This window comes from Taudactylus pleione, unplaced genomic scaffold (assembly GCF_031769625.1).
Source record: "Taudactylus pleione unplaced genomic scaffold, aTauple2 ptg000225l, whole genome shotgun sequence".
Classification (NCBI taxonomy): Eukaryota; Metazoa; Chordata; class Amphibia; order Anura; family Myobatrachidae; genus Taudactylus; species Taudactylus pleione.
In genome coordinates this window covers 166,847-193,984 of record NW_028284627.1, presented here as the reverse complement: position 1 = coordinate 193,984, position 27,138 = coordinate 166,847, and the positions used below count along the sequence as shown (strand labels likewise).

The window sequence follows — 27,138 nt, the reverse complement described above, 5'->3', positions numbered from 1 at the left end:
ATGATGGCTGCTGCTGTGGTATGGGGCAGGGGGGATGATTACCCTGTACTGCGTGTTGCCACTGTGGCTGTGTACCTCCACGAGCGGCTCTTGCTGCTGCGCTGGACGCCTTAATGGTGTGCTGCTCTTCGTTGCTGTGGCTCACCTGACCCGGTCTATCTTCCGCGGGTCCCCGACGTCCACGCTCCCGGCTCGGCTGCTCCACACTCCACTAGAGCTTTGCAGCTTGGCGGTCTCTGCCCGCTGTCCTCGTGCTGCACGCCACACTTCTCCTCAGCTCCTGGCACGCCCTCTTTTTCGCGGGCACCTGACCACACCCACCGCTTGAGAGACAGGGCAGGCTCATCCAATCAGCACCAGCTGTCCCCTTGCTTCACACGTGCTGGGGAGACATGTATTAACTCCTTCCTTGCCGGAAGTGGTATTAACCCCTCACAGTCCTAGGGGTGTCCGTTTCATGGGTGTCACATCCCTCCATACTGAAATGATGCGTGGAAAACAGAACAAAGGATAATTCCCAAATAACAGAGTATTGGCATCTGTAAGTCACAAATCCTGGGCATCAATGAACATAGGATGAATAGATCCTGACTACGCCTAACCATTAACTATCACACTAGCACAAATGTACACATAAATACAACATATCAATGTCAAACAGATTAGTGCAATCAGGAAAATATAAACAGTACTAAAGGTGCCTCTACCGACCTCTCTATTGTCTGTAACGTGTGGGCAGTATTCCTTGGGTGCTCCTGGTCGAACGTCTCACTTCACCAATTTCAGGGACGTCTGCAATGACTTCTTCAACCACAGGCGATTGCCTCATTTCTGGGGTCGGGGAACCGGCCACGACAGGCCAATACATACTCAGGACAAGACTCAATGGGTCATTTAGCATCGACAACTGATCTCGGGCTGGGTGTGATAGTGGAGAATCAGGTAGTAATTCTGGAGCTCTGTGAGGGTTAGGGCACAATTTGAGTTGATCCCGATGTACAACTTTCGGTTGACCACCTTCTACCTTATCAATCTGGTACACGGCTATTTCAGCGTTGGGAATGCCGGTAACTACATATGGATCAGGCTCCCATTGCGAATCCAATTTGCTGTGCCGCCGATTATTTCGCCTTAGCACGACATCTCCTACGGTTAATGGTCTGGCATGTGCGGTCGCATCGTATCGATCCTTTTGTCGATCACGGATAGCATCCATACGTTGGTCCACAAGAGCTCGAGCAGTCTGTAATCTACGCTGGTGTTCTATGACCCAATCCCCTTGGAAGCAAGAATCTGTGGCATCATCCGAAGCCAGGCCTAAGTGAACGTCAGTGGGTAGTTTCCCAGATTGTCCAAAAAGCAGATAATATGGCGTGTATCCTGTGGAGCTGTGCACAGTGTTGTTGTAGACAAAGATCAGTTCTGCTAGCAGAGTGGGCCACTCACGTCTTTGTGGAAGGGGTACCGCTCGGAGTAAAGTTATCACAGTTTGGTTCATCCTTTCGCAGGCCCCGTTGCCCTGAGGATGGTATGCTGTAGTGCGTAATTTCACACACCCGTACAACTGGCATAGTTCTTGGAAGAGTAGGGCTTCAAACGCAGGCCCCTGATCCGTCAGAATACTAGCAGGGTACCCGTAGGGCCGTACAAATGCTCGCCAGACGATTTCTGCTGTCGTCTTTGCCGTGAGATCCCGAACTGGCAGTACAACGGCAAACTTGGTGTATTGGTCAATTATGGTTACAGCATATTGATATCCATTGCTACTTGGTTCTAGCATCACATGGTCGATAGTTACGAGTTCCAGTGGTTGTCGGGTAACAATGGGGTGCAGCGGTGCCTTCTCTTCTGATGGAGCCGGTCTACGTGCTGTGCATATGTCGCAAGATTTGCACCAGTCTTCCACATCCTGATGCATATTCCCCCAGTAAAATCTTCGACGTAGGGTCGCCTCGGTCTTTTGACAGCCGAAATGGCCAGAGTGATCATGATAGGCCCGTAGGATAAGATCAATTTTCGCAGGGGGCACCACCAACTGCTCAATCAACAGATGTGTCTTTGGATCTGTGCTCTGACGTAGCAATAGGCCTCTTCGCAACGTCAAACGGTCCTTTTGCCGCCACAATTGGATTAGGTCCGGGGTTGCAGCTTGTCTCTGAATTCGGGTCAACCCCTGACGAGAGGCCAGCAACTGTTTCACCCTTTTTAAGGTTGGGCTTGCATCCTGCCAGACAGTCCAATCTCCTTCCATCTCCACGCCCTGAACTTCCTGCACTCTCGCAGGGATGGGAACCATAGCATTCTGTTCCGATGCTCTTCTTTTCAAACTGAAGTTGGGAGTTTCAATCTGCTCCCACTTGTCTATTCCTTCCAATTCACTTTCGCCCGTCTGTAGCCGGGAGAGTGCATCGGCATTCGCGTTACTTCGCCCACTTCTGTATACTACTTTGAACTGGTAGTTGGCCAGTCTGGAGGACCACCTTTGTTCCAAAGCTCCTAGAGGGGTGGTGGCTTGATGAGCCAGTGGGTTACAGTCCGTATAAGCTACAAACGGTGTTGCCGCTAGATAGTCTCTGAATTTTTCTGTCACTGCCCACACCAAGGCAAGAAACTCGAGTTTGTAGGCGCTGTAATTGGCGTCATTCCGTTCGGTGGGACGTAGACTGCGACTAGCGTAAGCGATCACACGCTCTTGATTTTCCTGAACTTGGGCAAGTACAGCTCCCAACCCTTGCTTGCTGGCATCCGTGTACAGCCGGAACGGGTGGTTGTAATCTGGGTAGGCCAGCACAGGGGCCTCTGTCAGGACTTTCTTCAGCAGGTCGAAGGCTGTCTGTCGTTCAGTCGTCCACTCAATGGGAATTCGTTTGTTATACTTATCCTTAGGGATCCCTCGTAGCATTTCTAATAGAGGGGCGGTGACTTTGGCAAAGTCCTTCACAAACCGTCGATAATATCCTACAAATCCAAGGAACCGTCGGACATCTTTGACTGTCAGCGGGATGGGCCATTCCAATACCGCTTTCACCTTTTCAGGGTCCGGGGTCACACCCTCAGGGCTTACAATGTGACCTAAGTACTGAACTCGGGGCTTGAGCAGGTGGCACTTGGATGGCTTCAGCTTCAGACCGAATCTAGTCAGCTGTTGGAAAACCTCCCGTAAGTGTTGCAGATGGTCAGAGTAGGTTTTTGAAAAGATGATAATGTCATCCAAATATAGGAGAACCACATCGAAATTCCTATGGCGTAGACAATGCTCCATCACGCGTTGGAAGGTGGCGGGAGCATTGCATAAGCCAAATGGCATACGGTTGAATTCATAGAGCCCCATTGGTGTGACGAAGGCAGTCTTCTCCTTGTCCTCTTCCTTCATCTGAACCTGCCAGTAACCGCTGGTCAAATCTAGGGTTGAGAAATATTTGGCAGATTTAAGCGCCGTCAGAGACTCCTCAATTCGGGGTAGAGGATAGGCATCCTTATGTGTGATAGCATTCAGCTTCCTGTAGTCTACACAGAATCTTAGCTGGCCATCCTTTTTGCGAACTAACACCAATGGAGTTGCCCATGGGCTGTGACTCTCTCGGATGATGCCATTGCTCTTCATGTCCTCCAACAGTTGCCGTACGGGCTGATATAGCGCTGGTGCCAATGGGCGATGCCGCTCCTTTATGGGTGGGGCATCCCCTGTCAGGATACGATGGTGTATCTCCTTCACGATACCCAGATCTGTAGGGCTATGGCTGAAAGTCTCAGCATTATTCTTCACAACCTGGAGGATTCCGGCCTTATGGTCTCTCGGTGTGCTGCCATCCCCTACCTGAATCTCTGTCCACCATTCATCTTCCTGCTCGTCAGCTGTACTACTCTCCGTGGTTACTTGACACTGATTAGCTTGTAAGGATGGATATACGACATCTTGAAATGAGGTCCACAACAATCGGGCCAGTGGCTGGCGTCGATACAACTTGATTGCGTAATTATGGGGATTTAAGATCCGCACTGGGACTCGTCCGTTCTCCACAGTGACTAGGGTACTGGCTACTACCGCCTCCTGGCGAGCGGACGTTAAACAGGGTTCAATTAAGGCCTCATAGCTTCTGCCAGCTGGTCCGCATCGTGCCTTGCCCCAGAGGATGGTCTCTGAATTGGGTTGCAATTTGATGGGCTTACTATCCATTAGTCTAACCTTTCCAATCTCCCTCACTATGGGTGAACCTCTGATGACCTTGAAGCACCCTGATAGTCTTCTGTATGATTCTTCGCTCCCCAGTGACCAACTGAGACAATTCACTCCTTAGTGTGGCCAATAGCTCCTCCGGACATTGCTGTAAGACGTTCATTCTTAGAGTCACCGGTGCTACTTTAGCTTCACTGCTCTCAGTGATCAGACATCCCTGTAGTGGAAGGAGGGTTTCTCCGATCTGCATATTAGCCTCCCAGTACCCCACGCAGGAGATCCCCAGTCCGTTACTAGCAATTAGTTGCAGCCATGAGGGAGGTGGCATCAGCAACTGCCCCTCCTTCCAATAGCGTTGAAAAGCAGGTAGCTGTATGGTGGTGATTTGGGAACCTGTGTCTAACATGGCCAAAACTTTCACGCCGTTTATGACAATTGGGATTGTCGGACACGTCCCGACATACCGGGGCCACCACTCTTCAGGATTCGGGTCTACTCCTCCTGTTCTCCCCGAGGCTTGACCCCCACCCTCGGGGTGTTGCAGTTTAACGTCTCCTCTTGCCTGCAGTGTTTCTCCACATGACCTGCCTTCTGGCACCGCCTGCAGATGGGATGGCCGAGAGCATCAAACCGATCTGTTGATCTTCTCCCTTGTCCCCGGGGTGGTTCCCACCAGTCATCAGCCCTTTGTCTTCTTGGCCGCCACCGCGGCTCTTCATAATCCGCCGGTTGGGATTGAGCTAGGCTATGCACCTCCCTACGTATCTCTGCCATTCCCAATGTCATTTCTTCCATCTGTTTCCTCAACAATTGTATTGGGTCAGGGGATGGCAGCTGCAGTCCATGGGAGGTGGGGTTGGTTTCTTTGGGTGCCTGACATGCATTCCGTAAGCCAGCTTCTGCCAAGTAGGACTGACTAGGTAATTCTGGGAATTCCATATTATGCTCTTCGACCGTGCCCAACATTTTGATAGCCGCTTCTTTAAAGTCTAAGAAAGTATGCGTCGGAAGTTGTAGTCGCAGTAGTCGCAGTTGAACTCGTGTTCCTTCTCTGTTAGCTCCCTCTATGAATTGGGTGACCAAGGTCTCATCCGGGTTCCTGACTTCTTCCTGATCGACAGCCTGGATTGCCCTCAAGGCCTCCTGCAGGGTGAGGGCGTAGTCACGCAGACTCTCCCCAGGTTTTTGTTTACATGCATATAACCTCATTTTCAAGGTGGATAAGGTACGGGCATCAAAAGTGGTCGCTAGTCGTTTAAGGACTTGTTCTACGTTCTGTTTTTCTCTGGCAGGCCAGGACGTCACTTCCCTGAGCGCCGAATTCTTCAATTGCCCAATGAGTATCTCGACCTGCTGCTGATCACTTAGCGGGTACAAACGGAACATAGAGGTCATCTTCCTTTTAAACTCGGTGAGAGTGCTTCCTTCTGTGCCATGGTCCTCACCAGAATACGTGGGGAGCCACGGGGCTCCGAAGTAATAGGGGAGCGTGATAGGATTGATCTGTGCCACAGGTGGGTTGATCGGTGCTCCTGCGCCAGCAGGCAGTACTGCCTGGGCTGGTGGATCGGTCGACATGGCTCTTCTATACTTCCAACCTTCTCACTTTGGACTCCGTTAATCCTGTTTGTGACGCCAGTTGTGGTAACCTTGACTTTACGGAGAGGTGAGAGTAATGGAAGCACATGAAGGGGTGACGAGGCAGCTTGTGTTTTTTTATTTTGTGAACACACGTTTATTAGAGAGTCGGCAGGGCACTTGCATAAATAACACACCTCACTCAATGAGGCAGCCTTTGTATTGCATCAGTGGGAAAAAACATCAATAATGAGATTACACATAAAAACAATGGCATTTGCACGGCACCATACGGATTGGTGTAATAATACTTCGGCAGTATGACCATACAATGTAAGGCAACTTTTACGTTACTATTCACAGTTAAATTCAGTATCGAGCATACATTCTTATCTCAAACAGTTGCACACTACAAGAAAACAATTCAGCAATGATGTCAGTACTAAACTAACTAACAGTTTCAATGTCCAGATGACCTTAAACACAAAACACTGTATTCCTACCCGTCTTCGCTGCTGCAGCTGGTGGAGCTCTTATAGATCAGTTTAAGTTGACCATGGTACTAGTCCCACTTAGTGTAACGTTTGTTAGTATTAAATCTGGGAGGGAAGAATCGCCAAAGTGTGTATGGAAGTCCTGTACACAGTACAGTAATTCAGTCACTGAATGTTAATTCCACTTTTCTCTCTATAGGCACATCCAATTCTCAGGCAATCAGGTTATTCAATATTCCTAGACAGCTGTTACTGTAAAGTGTCCCGCAGTTCTATCCCAGTTTGATGGGCTATATTATCTCCTTTAAGCAGTGTATTCCAGCTTTCAAGTATCAAAGAATCACTGTGCTGTGAAATAGGACAGTCTTGGTGTGGTCCGGAAAACATACAGGGTAAATAGTGGTAAGCTTGGTCAGTGAAGCAGATAACTCCTATATACTGAAAGTGAAAGTAACACTGAGGTTCTGCTATTTGCAACAAGGTATGAGAAAGTCCAGTACTACTGAGTGTCAGTGCAGCTCTGCCTGTGGTGCAATCAATCTTCCACTCACCACTCCTGTAGCTACCTCTGGTGCAAGGCTATGTAACTTTTCCACTGCTGGAGCTGTATGTCTATACTGCAGTAAATCGGTGGCCATCTTGTGGTTGGCAGCATGGCAACTCAAAGCAATTGTTGCTGTTGGCCTGCGGCCATCTTGTGGTTGGCAGAAAAAGTTATAAATCACAATAGGACAGCGACTTCTCTTATAAGTAGTATAACTGAAATGAGGGTGCTTTGAAGTTACCCTATGATGGCTGCTGCTGTGGTATGGGGCAGGGGGGATGATTACCCTGTACTGCGTGTTGCCACTGTGGCTGTGTACCTCCACGAGCGGCTCTTGCTGCTGCGCTGGACGCCTTAATGGTGTGCTGCTCTTCGTTGCTGTGGCTCACCTGACCCGGTCTATCTTCCGCGGGTCCCCGGCGTCCACGCTCCCGGCTCGGCTGCTCCACACTCCACTAGAGCTTTGCAGCTTGGCGGTCTCTGCCCGCTGTCCTCGTGCTGCACGCCACACTTCTCCTCAGCTCCTGGCACGCCCTCTTTTTCGCGGGCACCTGACCACACCCACCGCTTGAGAGACAGGGCAGGCTCATCCAATCAGCACCAGCTGTCCCCTTGCTTCACACGTGCTGGGGAGACATGTATTAACTCCTTCCTTGCCCAAAGTGGTATTAACCCCTCACAGTCCTAGGGGTGTCCGTTTCATGGGTGTCACAGACACAAGGGGGAGATTGTGTGGCTGAGAGACGCATTGGGGAAGGAAGTTACACAGGAGGAACGAGTCTGGTTAAACAGCTGTTGTATGATGATGACCTTGTTAATATTCCTACACAAAAAGGCATCTTCCAGACCATGTGACCTACAGTACATGAATATTTAATACCGACTGAAGACACCGTTGTCCCAGGGAAGATACATCTCTTCAGAGGTCCCACATTGTGAGAAACCACCGTATAGGTAAGGTGCATATGGAATGGAAAAGAATGTTCCCAAAGTGATGAGAAATGGGTGGCGTGTCATATTACACCACAAAAGAAAAAGACAAGATTGTCTGTTCCAGTGCACTGATAGGACTCAGTATTTAATCTGTTAATTTGTTATCAAATTTGTTATCAGTGCACTGGACCAGATAATCTTGTCTTTTTCTTTTGTGGTGTAATACATTGTACGAATAGAAGATGGTCTGGGTGTACTTCGAGGAATAGACCTAACTACCTATAATAAGTCATAAAGGAGTTGCATGGGTCCAATAGTACTTAATAAACAGAACATTTTTCCTCGGGATTTGAGAAACTAATTTATATTATCAGTGCAGGATCTAAACAGTGTTTTTTGGTTGGCGGATCATGTTGGCACACCCCATTTTCAGTGACCACGCCCATTTGGAATGTGACCATGCCCCTTCGGTATGTGACCACGCCTAATTTTTATTTTAATGTGTGTGGGGGGGAGAGGGGGGTGCCTTTCTTCAACTAGCCCTGGGCTCCAAAAGCCCTAGTTACGCCACTGATCATATATACAGTTCTTTGGTCAACTGTAATCCCTCCTGGTGGGTAAAGTCATACTTGCCGACATTCAGCTCCCTCCTTTCGGGAGGGAGCTGAATGCCTGCATACAGAGGGAGGGCGTGGCCGGGCTATGACGCCGTTTTGGGGACGGGGCGTTATCACACGATCGCGTCATCGTGGCCCCGCCCCCTCTTCACAATGCGGAAAATAAAGGCATTGTGAAGCAGGGGGCGGAGTCACGATGAAGCGAATTCAGAGCAAATCACGTAATCGGGCCCCCCGCTGCGGTGATTTCTAGTAGTAGCCTGGAGGGAAGGCGGCCAGGAGGCTTGCCTGCCTTTCCAGGGGGTCCGGAGCGGCACCCGATATCCGGGAGGCTCCCGACCAAATCAGGAGGTAAGCAAGCCTGAGTAAAGTGTCTGTGGGACTACTACATCCAACTTGACTGCTGTTCTCTACACTGTTACACAGTTCTCCTAATAGGTTTTCATACCCTCCAACATTTCATTGAGAAAACCCGGTACAGGGGCGTGACCACGATCAAAAGGGGGCGTGGTTACATTTAAAGGGCGTGTCCACAGGGCTGTACATGGGGCCTGGAGGCAGCTGGCACTGGCTGGGCTCTGACTTCTGATCACCAGCGCTGGCGTGATTACATCAGCATCAGTGCTGAGTGCACTACAGACCACCAGCGAGGACGCAGCGGAGCCGCCTGTCACTCAGCAGCGCTGCGGGAGTCCTGTATCCCAGCAGCGCTGCTAAAGAATTCAGATGATTGTACCCCACCGGTACAAAACGGTACACCCATGTTGCCGGTACAAACCTTTAAAAATCGGTACTGTAGCGGCTATATCGGTATAGTTGGAGGGTATGGGTTATGGGCCCTGCAGTTTCTAATGTATAAGCTCTAGTTCCCCATACACCTACCAATACTCTGCTAATAGAAACAAGCTATTATTTAATAATAATCCAGACTCTAGCTTCACATGTTTATCTAGGGCAGCCCTGGCTAACCTGTGTCTCTTCAGCAGTTGTGAAACTACAAATCCCAGCATATCCTCCCATTAATCAGCTGGTAAAACATGCTGGGACTTGTAGTTTCACAACAGTTGGAAAGCCACAGGATGTCCAGGACTGCAATAGACAAACATATGAACCAAGAAGCCATAAGGGTTACCTGATGAAATCTATATGTTATTCTTTTCTTACTGTTTTGTTTAAATGTGCCCTGGAAGCACTTTCAGTGTAAGCTTGTTCATATGAAATATGGATTATAATAGCAGCGCAGGTCTCAGGAGGACATTATAAGACAGGGATAAGCGATGCAGAGACAGCACTCTCAAGTGTGATCTATCTGCACAATGATTGTTCTATTCACTTCAGAGAAAAAATGTAACTGGCTACAATAACAGGGATCTCAGTTACCAACGTTGGCAGCATGTAGTTTGTGGCAGTGCAGTTGTGACTGGAAGCAGCCAGTTTATGGAAACAGCCAGGCTGGTAGAGAGAGTGGCTGAGTCCTCAGTTACACCAGGCGTTTCCACATTGCTCTATTCCCAGGGGAAACCTCAACTGAAGACAATGTGATGGATTCCTGAATGCTGCATTAACTCCGTTAGTAACATCTGACTTGTAGATTACTTGCACAGTGTCTGTCCTAGCATCCTACTGAGAGAGCTTCAGAAATATCCGGAGTGTCCTAGATTTCCCAAGTTTCCACAACAGACATTTTTCAAGTGAGCCTGACACATCTCTGCACAAACACACTGCTCACTGATTGTGTCTGTGCTGCCAACCTCTCAAGGGCATATTTAATGCATTCAGGGCCTGAATCAGCAGCGTAAGCAATTGCAATTACGTACACAAATCGATCGATTGTTAAATACTGCGCATGTTATGGACCGCACTGCGCATGCGCTGCGATCACACTGCGATTACGGATGCACTGAGGAATCCATCGCAGAGTGAGTGACAGGCTGCGAGTGTTAGGGGGTGGTGACAGGGGAGTGGCTGGAAAACTGCAGGCGTGTCTGTCCGGTTGAACGCCGTTTCCTGGGCGTGCATCAATTAGCCACTGCGATTGCATACGCAGCATGAGAGTTCTCTGCGAGCGATGAGACTTGCAGTTTCTGCTGCTGGTCAGACCTGCTGTAATTGTGCGTGACGGGCCAATATGCTTCGATGGATGTGAGAAAGCAGCAGTGGGTGTCTCTATGCCGGATGAGCTATGGTGGCCATTAGCATACATTTGCAACGACGTTCCATATGAATTCACAGCTGCGTACGCAATATCGATCCTTACTGAATCAGGCCCTCAGTTACACTCCTGATTCAGAGATGTAAGCTATGCCGATGTGTACAGGTTTCAATTAAATATGTAATGCTGCGCTACTGAAACAAAATATACAAAAATATGGTAGCTCACTTTATAAAAGAAACAAAGTAATAGCTGGAAAAATGAGCGCTTGTAAATGATATAAAACTTAATTTATGTGTAGCGCGATTCCTGTAGGAAAGAAAAGGGGTTGTTAATGGGTAATAAGTGTTTATAAAGCTCTTTTGCACAGTTAAAAGTCTTTTAAATGCGTTTTGCTGTGGGTTCCAATATTGCCAGTAGCAAGGCTATTACCGGGTGGCTGCAGGTAGGTCTAGCTAGCTTGCCCTGTCTATGCCTACCTTCCGTTGCCGGTCTTCACCGCCGCTGGCTGGTTCCCTCCGTGCTTGTCTGCTTCTTCCAATGGTATACGCGATGCTCCAGTATGGAAAGAATGTTCTTTGTGGTGTCAGCACCCAACGCGTTTCAGGCACTTCTGCCCTTTATCAAGGATGACTTTAAATAAGATAAAATCTCTATTTATAGAGAAAAACTTTATTGAAAAAACGGAAGTCGAAATTTGCCTTCCAGGTAAAAAAAGCGGCTACCGTGTGTTTATACTATAATGATGCCGAAGATAAAATAAGAAAGAAAAAGATGGAATCGCGCTTCTATCTAAAATAGTGTTAGCTAAAAAATAGTATGATGTAAATTAATTTATAAATGTAGTTGTTATAGTATATAAACACTTTGATAATTCTGTGCAAAGGAAATTAAAAAGTATATAAAAAAGCAATAATTTCTATGTCAATATTCAGACCATTTGGTTGTAGGGTGTGCATAGCAAAAATCCTTTCTGTTTCCTTTTTTATTAATGATTGGGAATGATCTCCTCCTCTAATTTTTCTGAATTTTTTGAATTCCCATGAAATTCAATTCTGAAGGGTTTTTATTATGTTGTTCACAAAAGTGTTTTGAAACGTTATGAGATTGCAGTCCATTTTTGATCTGCAATTCTGGATTTTATTTTCCTCTTTGTCTATCCTATATATTGGTAACTACATCTGCATTCTAATAAGTATATTAGTCCCTCTGTGTCACGTTATTTTTTCTTTTATTTTAAATTCTCTCTTCGTTACATTACATGTTTACAGGTTATCAGTAATATGCGACATGTTACACAAATGCTTCTATTTGCAAAGCCGCAGGTGGGTGTTCCATTACATCTCCCGGCGGCTGCAGCATTTGCATATTTTCACATATCAAGGTGTGTACCATGACGCAGCAGCGGCGAAATTAGAGTATAGTACAGAATCAGGCCCTTAGTCACTTCACTGATGTCAGGAAACATGGGGACAAATCAGTACAGATTCTTTAGGGATCAGTATGTATTGGCTGCATGGCCAGCGGTTCAAATCCCAACAGCGCATGCCTGGCAGAGGTGAAGATCCCGACTTCTGCTAAAGGTAAGTAACCCTAATCTTTCCCCCCCTCTCTAACCCTAACCCTCCCTTAGGGGTGCCTAACCCTAACCTCCCCCCCCCCAGTGCCTAACCCTAATCCCCTCTCTAAGTGCCTAAACCTAACCCCCCACTTCCCCTCTGCCTAAACCTAAGTCTCTGGGGTGGTGCCTAACCCTAATTTCTCTAGCCTAAACCTAACCCTCCCGGGAGGGTGCCTACCCCTAAGTCCCCCCGGGGAGCCCTAAACCTAACCCTCCCCCCCCCCAAGCGGCTGTCCGCACCCGGCTTGCCTTCGATCGGGGCACCGGGCTCCCGGTGTAGGTAAAATGACAGGCGTCGGGATTTGCTCCATGAATTACACGAAGCAGAGAAGAGCCCTGATTTCAGCTAAACAGGGCTTTCTCTGCTTCATGAATAGACTCCTATGTTCCATGTACACACACATACACACTAGGGGTAATTTTTTGTCGTACCCAATTAACCTATCACTATATTTTTTGGACTGTGGGAGAAAACCGAAGTACCCAGTACATAACATGGGAAGAATATACAAACTCTACACAGTTAGGGCCGTGGTGGGAATCGAATGCAAACTTCACACAGGTCTGTGGTAGGAACCAAACCTGTGACCTCAGTGCAGTGAGGCAGCATATCTAACCATTACACCATCTGTGTAATGGTGTACAGAGCTCATGACCACCTGGTTCTCCCGAGCCTTGTACCGCTGCTGATCATCTGTACTAACTGATCAAAGTGACGGGCTCTGTATTAATCACTGCCAACACTGGTCCATAAACAGCAGTGATGGTTATAATAACTAGTTGGGTTAGGGGTTTAGGTTAAACATTTTCTCTGGGTAGAGAGAAAAAATGCAAGTGCACACTCTAACCATGCTAAACCTAATAATAATACTGCTATATTGCATCAAAGAGGTTCTTAGCATAATAATGGCCATAATTATGGGCCTGCCCACCGCATCCTGGTGACCTCTATCAGGTAGGTCCCTAACACTCCTATGGAACAAATACAGGGCACGGGACCCCCCAGGCCAACCCAGCAGAACCGCCCCATGGCATCACACGAGTGCGAGATTGCAAGTGATGGTTAAATAATTATAAAGAAACTCCTAAGTGTTAAGTCTTACATAAGTAAGAGGTTATAATTAAAAGTGTATGAGGCTTTTCTGCTGGGTTGGCCTGGGGGCTCCCGTGTTTAGCATGGTTAGAGTGTGCACTTGCATTTTTTCTCTTTTTCTGCCTGTAGCACTACTAGTCTCAGCAGGTAGCACCTCACATTGTGCTTAGGGTGTGCAATCTAGGGCCCCTCCCCCTATGCATTCACTCTAGGTAGATTTACTAGCAACCATAGTAACCCATAGCAACCAATCAGTTTATAGCATTAGTTTTCTAGAATGTATTACAGAATAAAAAAAATCCCCCCCCTTCTCTTTTTTTTACATAACCTGTGAGTTCTTTTCAAAAGGACGGGATGTATTGGGCAATAGAGGGGCAGATAATACTGGGAGGGAGGAAAGTTGTGCAGAAAACACTCTTTGTGCAGATATTAAAACGCTGTGGAAGAAATGAGTGAAACATCCGGTGCCGGATTAAGGGGCACATGGGCCTGGTGCTGTAAATGTTCAGTTGCCTATACTGAGAAGGGGAGGAGCTGTGACCCTGCATTGTGGGTGTAGCCTGTGCCATGTGGGTGTGTACATCCTCTACACCAAGGGTTCCCAACCACGGTCCTCAAGGCACACTAACAGTCCAGGTTTTACGGATAGCCACACTTGGGCAAGTGACTTAATTAGTACCTCAGTTATATTGATTTAACCATCTGTGCACAATCATGGATATCACTAAAACCAGGACTGTTAGTGTGCCTTGAGGTTGGGAATCACTGTTCTACACCATCAGCCCCAATGTTTCCCTAAATACACAAAAATTGCAATTTTGAAAAAAAAACAGTTGGTTATTATCATGCTGCCATGATGATGGGCCTATTTTTATGTGGAGGCCTGGAGCCCAGCTGCCCCATTGTTAATTCGGCCCTGCCAGGGGCGTCAGATCAATTTTATGTTGGGGGAGGGCAACATAAAATAGTTCCTCCTCCTGCCCCTCCTCCAACTTACTCTGTTGCGCTGGAGCACCATGGGCATGGAACCGCCGTGGACATGGAACCGCACTTTCGTCTTCACGTCCAGGTCCTCTGTAGCTGAAGAGGAAATGGGATTAACGCAGGGACTGGAGCGGCATCCGCGGACGGTCAAGAGCTGTGCTTTATGGCAATAGGCTGAACGGCCCTGCACCGCAAGGAGGGGGAGGTGTAATGTGCGGTCTTTTAACTGCCTATTGCTATGAAGCACAGCCCCTGACCGTCCACGGCCCGCCCCTTTGAATTGTTGGCAGGGGCGCCCTTCCCCCATTCCGAGAACTATGGGCCCTGCAATTCCTTATGGCAAAAAATGTATCAGATGTTTTCCATTATAAAAAAAAATCACAATTGAGTTTGCAAATCAAATTGCAAAGAATATAGTTTGTAGAATTGCTATTAACTGTAGATTATAATTTCATTTTTGGACAACAAATTTTATGCTGAAAATGGCAAATTACACACATTGACATTTAACACATATTGATTTATCCTGATCTTTCATTTTTCTCTTATTACAAATAATAAATGAATATTGAATTAATTTGTTGATAAAATAACTATTGACATAATTTCAGGAATATATTAACAGACTGAACTGCAGAAGCCTTGGGATACACTGTTCAAAGCACTCGATCAATGTAAATGCAGCATTAGTGTGATACAAAGCCTACTTGTATCCATTAATACAATTGTTCTTTTGTGTAATTGCTTTATAGTGAATACATTTAGATTGTTATAAAAAATAAGACCTATAGAGATAAATTACAGTGGATAACAATCTAAATGTTTTCAATATAAAGCAATCACTCAAAAGAACAATTGTATTAATGGGTGTATCAATGTCTTTGTTCTTTTGCGCCCTTATCTGATTTACCCTCTTAGTTTATCTTTGATTATAAAGTTTATAATGCTGATGCTTTTCTCATCCTGCACTAAATCAATAAATGCCAGCACACTATGGGCCTAATTCAGACCGCTGAGCGCTCGCAAGCGTGTCGATGTTAGGCCAGTGCGCATGCGCACGACAGAGGCGGCTCTGTCATGCACATGCGCGAGACCCGGATAGCGACGGGCAAGCCGTCGCTATGGGTCTTGCTACAAAGGGGGCGTGCTGTCGATGGTGAGTGACAGCACGCCCCCTTTGGTGGGCGTGCCGGGGGCGTGGCTGGCCAGATGGAGGCGTTCCCATGGGAACGCCTACCATCTGGGGCCGGCCCCACTGACATCACAAGTGATGTCAGTGGGAGTGCTTTCGGCTCTGATAGAGCCGAAAGCACTCCAGGGCTTGCGGCCACGAGACCCTAGCACAAGGGTTTCGTCGCAAGCCCGATCGCGACCATCTTTTTGGTTGCTCGCTATAGCTGTGGGTGGTCACCCAAAGTTATGCGAGCGGCCAGGAGACCGCTCCAAAATTCAGAGGGACGGCCCTGATTCAGAGCGAGCGCTCTGTCAGAGCGTTCGGCTCTGAATCAGGGCCTCTGTACAGAGAGCAAAAGTATACAGTGCCACCTGCAGGCAAGAAGGTAAAGCACCATGTACATGGGCATCTGCAAACTGGTTCCATATCTATTATTATTATTATTATTATTATTATCATCATCGTTTATTTATATGGCACCACAAGTTTTCCACAGCGCCTTACAAAGTACATAACCAAAAAAGTAACTTACAGTACAATACAATACAATACAATACAATGCAGGACAAGGACATGGATAATATACATTGATACATTGGTGGCCATAACATCCAAATAAGCAACAGAGCATAAGCAACCAAGTGTTAGGTGTCCTAGTGGTGAGTAAGAAGTAGATGAAAATAAAGTAAGGAGAAGCACAAGAGGGTAGAGGGCCCTGCTCACAAGAGCTTACATTCTCAAGGGGAGGGGCAAACAGACGGGCATGATACAGATGGGGAAGACAGGGAGGAGGGAGCATGTAGCAGCTATTTAAGATGAGAGCTGGAAGGCTTTGATGAAGTAGTGGGTCTTGAGAGCACGTTTGAAGGATTGTAGAGAGGTGGAGAGTCTGATGGGGAGAGAGTTCCAAAGGCTGGGAGCAGCACAGGCAAAATCTTGGAGGTGGGAGTTGGAAGAAGTAATCACTTGGCATGAGAGGCAGCGTGCATTTGTTGAACGAAGAGGGCAGACAGGAGAGTGAAGGGAGATGAGGTCAGAGATGTAAATGGGAGAGGAGTGTGTGAGGGCTTTGTAAGCGAGTGTGAGAACCTTGAATTGGGTTCTGAAAGGGAAGGGGAGCCAGTGGAGGGCTTGTAAGAGAAGGGAGGCAGATGTACAGCATTTGGAGAGATAGAGGAGTAAAGCGGCAGCATTGATGACAGACTGGAGAGGAGAGAGATGGGAATTGCGGAGGCCAGATAGGAGGAGGTTACAGTAATCCAATCTGGAGATGACCAGTGAGTGTATGAGGGTCTTAGTAGCATCCTGGGTGAGAAAGGGTCTGATCCTAGAAATATTTTTGAGATGGAAACGACAGGACTGTGACAGGTTCTGGATATGTGGTTTGAAGGAGATGGAGGAGTCCAGGATAACTCCAAGACAGCACACTTTGGGGCTAGAGGAGATAGTTGTGCCATCAATTGATAAAGAAATGGTGGGAAGTGCGGTTATGTGGGAGGGTGGGAAGATGATCATCTCTGTCTTAGACATATTAAGTTTAAGAAATCACTGGGACATCCAGGAAGATGTAGCAGAGAGACAGTGGGAGATACGAGTGAGGAGAGAGGGAGAGAGGTCAGGGGAGGAAAGGTAGATCTGAGTGTCATCAACATAGAGATGATAATGGAGGTCAAAAGAGCTGATGAGTTCACCTAGAGAGGACGAATAGAGGGAGAAAAGGAGTGGTCCAAGAACAGAACCTTGGGTAAAACCTACTGTGAGAGGATGTGGGGGGGGAGATAAATCATGAGAGGAGACAGAGAAGGATCAGTCAGACAGGTAGGAGGTAAGCCAGGAGAGGGCAATTTCATGTAGACCAAGGGAGTGAAGGATTTGCAGCAGGAGAGGGTGGTCTACAGTGTCAAAAGCAGCAGAAAGGTCAAGGAGAATGAGCAGAGAGTAGTGGCCTTTGAATTTGGCAGCAAAGAGGTCGTTTCTGACTTTAGTGAGGGCAGTTTCAGTGGAGTGGAGAGAGCGGAAGTGAGACTGAAAAGGGTCACGGAGGGAGTGGGAGGAAATAAGGTGGTAAGGCGGTTGTAGACAATACGTTCAAGGAGTTTGGATGCAAAAGGGAGGAGAGAGATGGGTCGGTAGTTGGCGAGAGTGTTAGGATCAAGGGTAGGTTTTTTAAGAATGGGGGAGACAAGGGCATGTTTGAATGCAGAAGGGACAGTGTCAGATTAGAGGGATTGATTGGGGAGGTGGGCAAGTTGGGAACAAGCACAAGGAGAGAGGTAGCAGATGAAATGTGAAGGTATAGGGTCAAGGGGGGAGGTGGAAGGGGGGGGAGGAATGGATAAGGGCCATGACTTCCTCTCCAGATACAGGGGAGAGGGATGTCAGATGTCAGATGCTGGGGGACTGGTGGGATAAAATATCCTGACGTATGGAGTCAATTTTAGAGGTAAAGTAGGTAGCACATTCAAGGGCAGAGAGTGAGAAGGGGAGGTGAGGAGGGGGTGGGCAGAGGAGGCAGTTGAAGGTTGTGAAGAGACGCTGGGAGGAGATGAGGTTCTTGAAATATGACTGTTGAGAGAAAGGGCAGCACTGTAGGATGAGAGCATACATTTAAAATGGAGAAAATCTGCCTTAGAGCGTGACCTTTCCACTATCGCTCAGCGGTTTGTGAACACCTTTACAGGTATCTGATGCATTTGGAATGCCAAGGTTGAGGTGTGGATCTGCAAGGGTGAGTAGTGATATATATATATATATATATAAACAATATATATATATATATATATATAAAAGGAATTCCTAATGATCTATACACCCTAAATGTCGCTATTTAGCGTTATAAGTCGTACAAGAAATAATTGCTTTCCAGGCTTTGATTGTGGTTCCAAAGCACAAAAATATATTATTCAACAAAAAGCATATAGTTACACACTGTGAACCAAATACAATTGGCGCAAACAAATTATACAATCGCTAGGTTCAGTCGAATACATACGCATGCGCTCTGGATCCAGATTTCCAGCATCAAAGGTGAAGCCTCCGTCAATAGCATGAAAATGATGACTAACTATCAGATTCAGAGTGCTTATATATGTACCCTTACAGAGATAGGCAATACAATAGAACAAGTTGGCATAATCCCATTGGTTCTTCTTTCCTGGTTCTTCTGTTACGATACAGTTCATAGGTCAGTTTGCATTGTAATAGTTCAGTCTCCAACAGCCCTTTGTGTCCGTTTTCCCGCCGAGGAACAAGTCTAAAATGGCTACATTACATTACATTTACAGAGTACATTTCAATGCCTATCTCTCTATGATCTATAATTCCCAGACGCATGTTGTGATTTCCTTGCCGATGGTACCGGAAATCTGCAAATAAACAGTTTGCTGTATGTATGTTGCCCTATACATTTAGGGCATTTCTATGTTATAATTACATTTCCTTATATTTTCACTGTTGTATGTACTAAAGTTATTTATATATGTATATATATTATACTGATTTGCACTTTTTGCACGGTCTGCACTCTATCATTGCAATTTGCACACATACCCAGGTTTCAGAAGTGTGCATATAAATTCATATATATTTTAGGTCTAATTTATTATCTGCACCATTGCAACATTGCACTTATTTACACATTGAGCGCTTTACATCAGTTTTGTTATATATATATATATATATATATATATATATATTGGTGGGCTTTCCACAGTCTGACGCTTCCTTTAGGTGTAGGTGTCACAGACATTTCATCCTTGTCCTTGATCCAGGTAATCTCGTGTTTATTATACTCTATAAGAAAACAAGTTGGTTTTCACTTCCTGATTTCTCGTTTCATACTTCATCCCGTCACCATAATACAATAGCCGTGTACACTGAAAGCAACTTGTGCAGATTTTTCTACACTTTACGAGTTGACATTCTCGAAGCAGCTGGGAACATTATACAATCAGCTCGAGCATTTTACAAAGGAGCCAACGGCAGTAAAAATGAAAAAACAAGAGGGAGGAGCAACATGAGAGATGAGTGCAGTGATTTCTGATATTCATTAGTGTTTACTCTGAAGACAGAGCCAGAAAGCTGTTGAACAGACCAACTACACAATGTAATATGTCCTAAATTAGTCATAAGGAGTATCACCAGTATGTTAATTGTTAAACTGGTTTCCCTCTCCAGCACAATCCTGCCCCTACACCAGAATTTTTCATCTCCATTCCATACCCCCAACAACTCATGTTTTCAGGATATCTTTATTCATGCACAGCTGAATTCATCTACTGTATATTGCTTGGTCAGTACTTATCCCACCTGTTTCTCCAGACAGAAATCCTAAAAACATGAACTGCTGGGGGTACTTGTAAACTGGCTTTGAAAACACCTGCCCTACAGAAATCTTATCATCCCCAACTACATTATAATAAATTATCCTTATTTGCTTTCAAACACCACATGTGTATTTCATTTGTGCCCATATTTCTCACCTCCAGTCCAGACCAGACCCCCAACAGGTCATGTTTTGTGGCTTTAATTAATCATGCACAAGTGAGTTCATCCCACCTGTTTCAAGATAGAAATCCAGAAAACATGACATGTTGCGGGTACTTGAAGACTGGAGTTGAGGACTACTGTGATAGCCCATTGTAGTACCCGATGTGATACATAGCCAAACCTTTCAGATCATTGTAGTCATTAATAGTGTGCTAACGGATATTCCAGGGTAAGTGTAATATAGATCGTATACTAACTAAGGCTCACTGATGAAGCCCCAAGAATTCTGGCTTGCAGCGTAAGTGATGTTTTGTGACATAATGTACCTGAAGTAAATCACATGAAGTATATCTGCAAGATGATGTATTGGGGGTGTGGAACAGTTTGCCTCTTCTAAAATGTGAAATATAAATTGACATTTGAGAGTTTTTTAAGAATATGGGTTAAACGGAACCGGTATGATTTATGGTTGGAATCCCGACACCAGCATCCTGGCAGCAGTGGAAATCCCGATCGTCCTCAGGTAAGTATTAGCTATCCTAATTCTACCCCCTAACCCTAACCCTCCCTTGGGGGTGCCTAACCCTAACCTCCCCCCCAGTACCTAACCCTAATCCCCCCTCTAAGTGACTAACCTAACCCGCCCTTCCCTCTGCCTAAACCTAAGTTCCCCCGGGGAGGTGCCTAACCCTAACCTCCCCCCAAGGGTGCCTTACCCTAACCCCCCCCTTCCCCTAGCCTAACCCTAACCTCCTGGGGGGTGCCTACCCCTAAGTCTCCCCAGGAGCCCTAAACCTAACCCTCCCCCCCCGCGCTTGGCGCCCGGCGTCCCTTCGTTCGGGATGCTGGGCGTCGGTCTCCTGGCATATGTCTAATGACAGGCGACGGCATATCGACGGCTGTCTTTAGACCCTTGCCAGGTCGGGAAGCCGACTGTCGGGATTAAGTCCGCCGGCTTCCCGACTGCATACCGGTTAAACGCCACTCATGCCCCTCATGTTCTACCTAAATGTAAAATTAGATTTCTAGCTACAGTACAAGAGAGGACGCCTGATTTAGTGGGCTGCTGCATCTATGTGGTGGGATACATGAGCCTCCCTAGAATGAGATGCTTTCTACACCAGCCAGATGCACTTTATATAGGAAACTACATTTTCTGGAGAAACGGAATAAAAACAAATTCAAAAACATTTAAAATGTACTATAGTGGCACATGTTATTAAGATGGTCACCACTTAGCCCCCCCATACTCATGACGTATCTAAGGTTGAGGCTCGATCTGGCAGTGATCTAGGAGAGGAAAGTCATTGAAATTGCTCTTATAGTGCTAGTTTTGTGTACTTGGTAGTCATGTCTTAACTCTTTTTGACCCAGAATCCTGCAAAAAGTTTCAAGTAATGTTTTTAGATAAGGTGCATTTATGGTACGTAAAAGGAAATGTGCTGCGTTCCTGAATATTTAAATTGTTTAGTAGATGAACCTTAACATGTTTACATCATTTATATACAGTATTTATATTATATAACAAAGCTTTCTTCTTGCTTCAAGATTCATCATTCCAGTTGCAACGTTCTACTAATGCGAATGCTGGTTTAACACTCCTAAAGATTTACATTATTATAGGTTTTTGTGGCTGTTTATTTTAAACCATATATCAATGTTTCCGAGAGTATCTGTGCACACTAAAATAAATGTTGCTATAAATCTTCCTGATACCAGAAAATCCCAAAGTGCTAGGTTATTTCTTTCCGAAAATTTGTTTTTTGAAACCCAGTGCCAATTGTGTTACACCATACTGTAGCCAGAATGAAGGGCAGATTATGTAACACTTCTGCTACTTATAGCTCTTTTCTCTGGAACAATATAATTACTATGGTCTGCTCGTGACTAACATCTAGGCAAGAAAGTCCAGTAGAGTTCCTGTTCCCTCATGGTTCAGAGCCAGTTGAGTGTCTAATCTTGCTATTATTTTGCATCCAGAATTGAAATCGTCTTTAAAAAAACCAGATCGCATATCACCCCAAACCTAATATTCTATTCATTATATTCCTGTAATTTCATCTCTTGCTAAATCATTATAGCCAGATTTCCTGTAAATGCAGACAGGCTCACTGAAACAACGCGGACAGTAAGGGAGAGTTTTATGTCGCCTCCTTGCGATGCGTGTTATGCAAATAAAGTAGTTCCTAAAAAAAACATTATAATAATAAGAAGCAGGTTCTTCTGAAATGTAAAATAAAAATCCCCAAAATATGAAAAACAGTTTGTTTACTTTGCATTATTGGTCTAGTAGATATTTCTATATCCAGTATTCTCTAATTTTACGTTACAATAGGATGAGTGGTCTGTCAGCAAGTAAACACATAGATTGGGAGATAATAAATTAAGAAACATAATTTCAGAAACATCCGGCTCCTGTCGGTGTACGGCACCAAATGTGCGGATGTACGGTGTACGGATGTGAGTGTGCTATGCTTCCAAACCAAAGTAATAATCCCATTCATATTTTATCTATAGGATATGAAGGCATATTCTTTATTAAACAAATTATTTTTACCTTGACAGAAAAGTACCAAACAGACTTCATGAAAGAATAATGCGCCCGGGTCCCTCAGGTTTTGTATATAAGCGTAATTCTTGCCAACCATATTACTGGTGAGAGGTACAGTACAAAGTATGGTAGTTGTTTGTTTTATCTGTAATGTAGTGATAATATCTGATTCAGAGACGGAAGTTAATGCGATCGCAGCTGCGATTTCGTGCGCAACAAAGCATCAAAATTATGCTAATGTTAGCAAAGACCACCCGAGCATAAAGACGCCCACTGTTGCCTTCTTACCTGCGTGCGCCGACGCATACTTGCGTAAATATTGGTAACATCGACACCCATCTACCCTTGTGGCAGGTCTGACTTGCTGCAGTCTTGGGAGGTCTTCTGACACGCAGAGCTGCGTATGCACTCACAGTATCTAATTTATGCACCCCCATGTAACGGCTTTTAAATGGGCAGGCACGCTTGCGTTTTTCAGACCACCCCCCATTACCACCCCAAATGCTGTCACTCACTCTGCGATGGAATCCTATGTGCATACGTTATCGCAGTGCAATCGCTGTGCACATGTAGTGTGGCTTATACGCATGCGTGATGGCAATTGCCCGATTGGGTGCGTATTCGCCTTTGCGTCCATCTCTGAATCAGGCCCCTAGTTACTTTAGTTTCTAAATGCATACTATGGGCTCTATTTATTAACATTATTTTTACTAAAATACAGTGAAAAAGGGTGTTTTCACACCCTTTTCACATTATTTTAGTATCACCTATAGTTATTACAGGGCAATTGGAGTAGAATTTGTAAAATTCTACTCCAACCCCTAAGTATCACTTATTTTTAGTAAAGCAGATCGCATTTCCCATAACTGTAATGGGAAATGTGATCCGACCATAGTTAATAAAAATAAATGTGAAAAAAATATCGGGCGGGGCTTAGCGCCGGTGGGGGGGTAGCAGCGGCAGTCGGTCGGCGCATGCGCGGGCACTTAATCACGGTATTTTTGGCGAAAATACCGTGATAAGGCTCTGGAGGGGATTCGCAGGGACAGAGCTTTATCGCAAGCTCTGTCCCTGCAAGGGATTTGTAGTAAATCCCTGTGATATTGCCTGAATTCGCAATGGTAATTCAGTCGGTAATATCACACTACAATCTGCATTACAAATGCGGATTGTAGTAAATAGAGCCCACAGAGTGATTGGATACAGGAACACAAATCCAACATTTTTCTAGAAATAATTTCTAATCTCTCTACCAATACGCCCTAAGAAGGTAGACTCCTGAGCAGAAGCCAAACCCCAAGTACTGGCAGGAGTTTGAATGATTACAGTCCTCCAAAAGGTGCTTTGTCTGGCTGAAACATTGTGGTCTTTTCGGATATGATGCGAGGACCTTGGTGTTGCCCCTTCAGCAATGCTGTGTATTCAGACGCATTTAGGGCCTTATTCAGCAGTTCGGGAATCTGCACAGGCGCATGACCCGTTCTGTGCATGTGCAGTATGGGTATGCAATCTCGCTTGCAGACTGGCAGCAGACTGGCAATGACTGACAGTCTGCTGCCGTTTGTGGGCGAGGAGGGAACGGCGATGGCCTCCGTTTCCTGAAACAGAGGCGTGTCGCCGGCATTGAGGGGGAGGGAAGAGGCCAGGATTTCTGTTGGCTGACGGAGATTTCCTGGCTGCTTCCTCTCATCTGCAGCAGCCGGCTGCGTGACCCATGGGTCACCTTAGCCGGCCATTGGTCCCCAGAGTATCCGATGCTGCGTTGGACAATGCAGCTCGTATACGTAATGCAGCAGGAGGCGTGATACCTACTGTGGCATTACCATATCTGCACAGACGGAATTGCAAAGCTGCTTGCGAGCAGCTTTGCAATTCCATCTGAAGCTGAATCAGGCCCTTGGAACGGTCCAGTCCACCTCAACTCTAGAGATTTTCTTTTGACTTCATTGTACACCCATTTTCCAGAATCTATGGAATGATTCCATGTTTTGTTTTTTTATATGTATTTACTATTTAGTACCATATTTATGCGTAAATTCGTAACTTGAAAATTAATATTTTCACGTGATTTTACTATTTGTCTCTTGCCAGGAGATGGGCTCAGATAAGATCCCATCCTGGCAAAGAGCTGGAAGCAGTGTGATAGCGTAAAACACATACTGCGCATGTGCTGCCAATCCAGTGTCCAGAAGGCTCCTGATTACTACGATTCTGGCAGTCAGTTTATGTGGGGGGGCTTATCTGTGCTCTGATTGGCTGAGTGACTATGTGATGTGTCGCTAAGCCAACTGGAGCGCATCAGACAGTACTGAGGAATTCCTGCACTCTTCAGGAAACTCCACTGTGTTATAGGGCACTGGACAGCACAATAGCTGTATTTACACGGGGACAGCTTGTCTGGGCCAAAGCAATCCCATAGGAACCAGGCACCAGCTTGTCCCTGCACTGGTACCGCCCCTGATGATAGTGGGTGGAGCTAAGAAGCAGGAGGCTCACCGGGTATTTACTTGTCCCTCCATCCAGGCCATCCCAGCTCAGATCCACCGGAATTACCTTCCTTGTGGTACTTTCTTTAGTTCAGAAACATAGCATTATCAAGATGTCTGTCCCGGGTTTTGAACCAAGGCTCTATTTCTATGAGGGCCCGCACTGAGAAGATGGAAGCTGGAGCAGAAGATAATGGAAGCATGTGTTTTGGATCAGGTGGGGGGTCCTGAAAACCTGAGCGTGCAGGTCTCCTGGTTTTAAAAGCTGCACCAGCCCAGACCCCAAGTAGTTGTTTTAAAAGTATATTGTTGGTGGTTCCCCTGAATCCACCACTGCTCCATGGCCTTAGTGTGATAGAGGGACCACCACCAGACAGGAGTAATGCTGCCCATCCACTACAAGATGCAGGGACGACGGCACGATTACGACATCATAATCGTGCCGTCGTCCCCCTAGGGGTGAAGTGCATACACTGAATGTTCAGAAGTTCAGTATATACAGATCAATCATCCCCAAACATGGCAACCTGATGGCGGTCGTCAGGTTGACCGTCATGTTCGGGCGATGATATATATTTAAAACGTCCAGCGGGCGCACGCATCGCTGGTCGTTTTTAACATTTTACTGCCCGATTTGCGGGCGATTACCAAGCGATTGAGTGATAACGACAGTCGTTATCGCTCAATCACTAGGTTTAATCGCCTAGTGGTTGGGCAGCATTAGGCCATGCTTTGTAGCTGCACGACTCTTAAGTAAAATGAAATAAGAGTAAGAATTCTGTGTTCAGGGCAGTGGTTTAAAATTAAATCTGGATGGTCGGAGCTCCTCAGCAGCACACAGGCCACCCCCCGCTCTGCGCTCACCGTGTTCTGCCATGTAAGCGCAATGCAATACAGAATTCATGTAAGGCGGAGCATTTGCTCTCCCCCTAATGATGTCACTGTGACTCTTGTCGCATATTAATGTTCACTCTTGTAGATCTAATATTCTGGCATTAGCTGAAGACTATAGTTCTCATCCTCTGACATTCTTCTGGTACTTATTCTTTGATATGGGGCGGGATGCACTAAACGGAAAATATGGTAAAACCCCTGTTTACCGCATTTTCCGTATGCATAAATCAGCTGGCCGCCGGGCTCCGATGCGGAGGGTAACACCAGCTATTGCTGGCGTTACCCTATAGAAGCCTATGGACTTCTACCGCATCGCGCTGCTATGAGGGATCCAATCGGATCCCTCCCAGCATGCCCCGCGGCCGCCGCGTCACTCTGCGCATGCGCAGATGGACTCCCGGGTCATAAACCCGGAAGTCCACCGGGATCAAAAAGGACAGCTCTTATCAGAAGACCCACCCATGGTCTGACTACTCCCCTGGAACTGACTTGGCTGACTTTTCCTCTGGTTCATATCCTCTGACTTTGGCTCCTATGGCTCTGTCTCTTGCTATGTTCTTGGTTCTTTGTTCTAATAAATAAACCGACCATTGGATTCCACTTGTCTATATTAACAGATTGTTACTAGTCAGTTAAAGGCCGTAAGGTGCGTATCCACTAATAGACATAGAAACAAGAGCACGATTACGACATTGTAATCGTGCTATTGTTTCTATGTCTGTGATGTGCCTACACTGAACGTTCAGTTGTTCAATGTAGGCACATCCATCATCCCTGTACATGCTGAACCTGACATGTTCGTCAGGTTGACCAGCATGTACGGGCGATGATAGATGTCAAAAAACGACCAGCGGGCACGCACATCGCTTGTCGTTTTTGACATTTACCTGGCCGATTTGTGAACAATTTGCGGGCGATTAACAAGCAATTGAACGATAACGATGTCATTATCGTTCAATCAGCCTGTTTAATTGCCTAATGCAGTGGTTCCCAAACTTTTTTGAATCACGGCGCCCTGGTGCATCAGCAATGTTTTCACAGCACCCCTAAGCCAAAAGTTTGTTATTGAGAAATTCTGAAAAAAATTTAATGAAGTAGTACAGTGAAGTAAATTGTGCTGACCTGTCATCCATAGTTTTGGTTATATAGTGGTGGACAGGTTTGTGCTTCTGTTTGTGCACATATTATTAACATTACATTGACAATGAAGAATTTGATTTGGTGCTGGACAACCAACCTTAGGCACCCCTGCAAGTGTCCCAAGGCACCCCAGGGTGCCGCGGCGCACAGTTTGGGAACCACTGGCCTAATGGATACGTACCTTTACAGGCAAATACAGAAGTTTGAGATGA

General features: G+C 46.0%; 1 protein-coding gene across 1 annotated transcript; it reads right to left on the bottom strand.

Annotated features, from left to right (window-relative positions):
* Nucleotides 1–4,669: 4,669 nt before the first annotated feature.
* Nucleotides 4,670–20,006, bottom strand: LOC148517196 (uncharacterized). Its single transcript, XM_088478960.1, has 3 exons — nt 19,925–20,006; nt 14,207–14,289; nt 4,670–5,680 (listed from the first exon to the last, which is right to left on the bottom strand). Exons 1-3 carry the CDS (start codon nt 20,004–20,006, stop codon nt 4,670–4,672), a joined length of 1,176 nt encoding a protein of 391 aa, XP_088335086.1.
* Between the last annotated feature and the right edge of the window lie 7,132 nt (nt 20,007–27,138).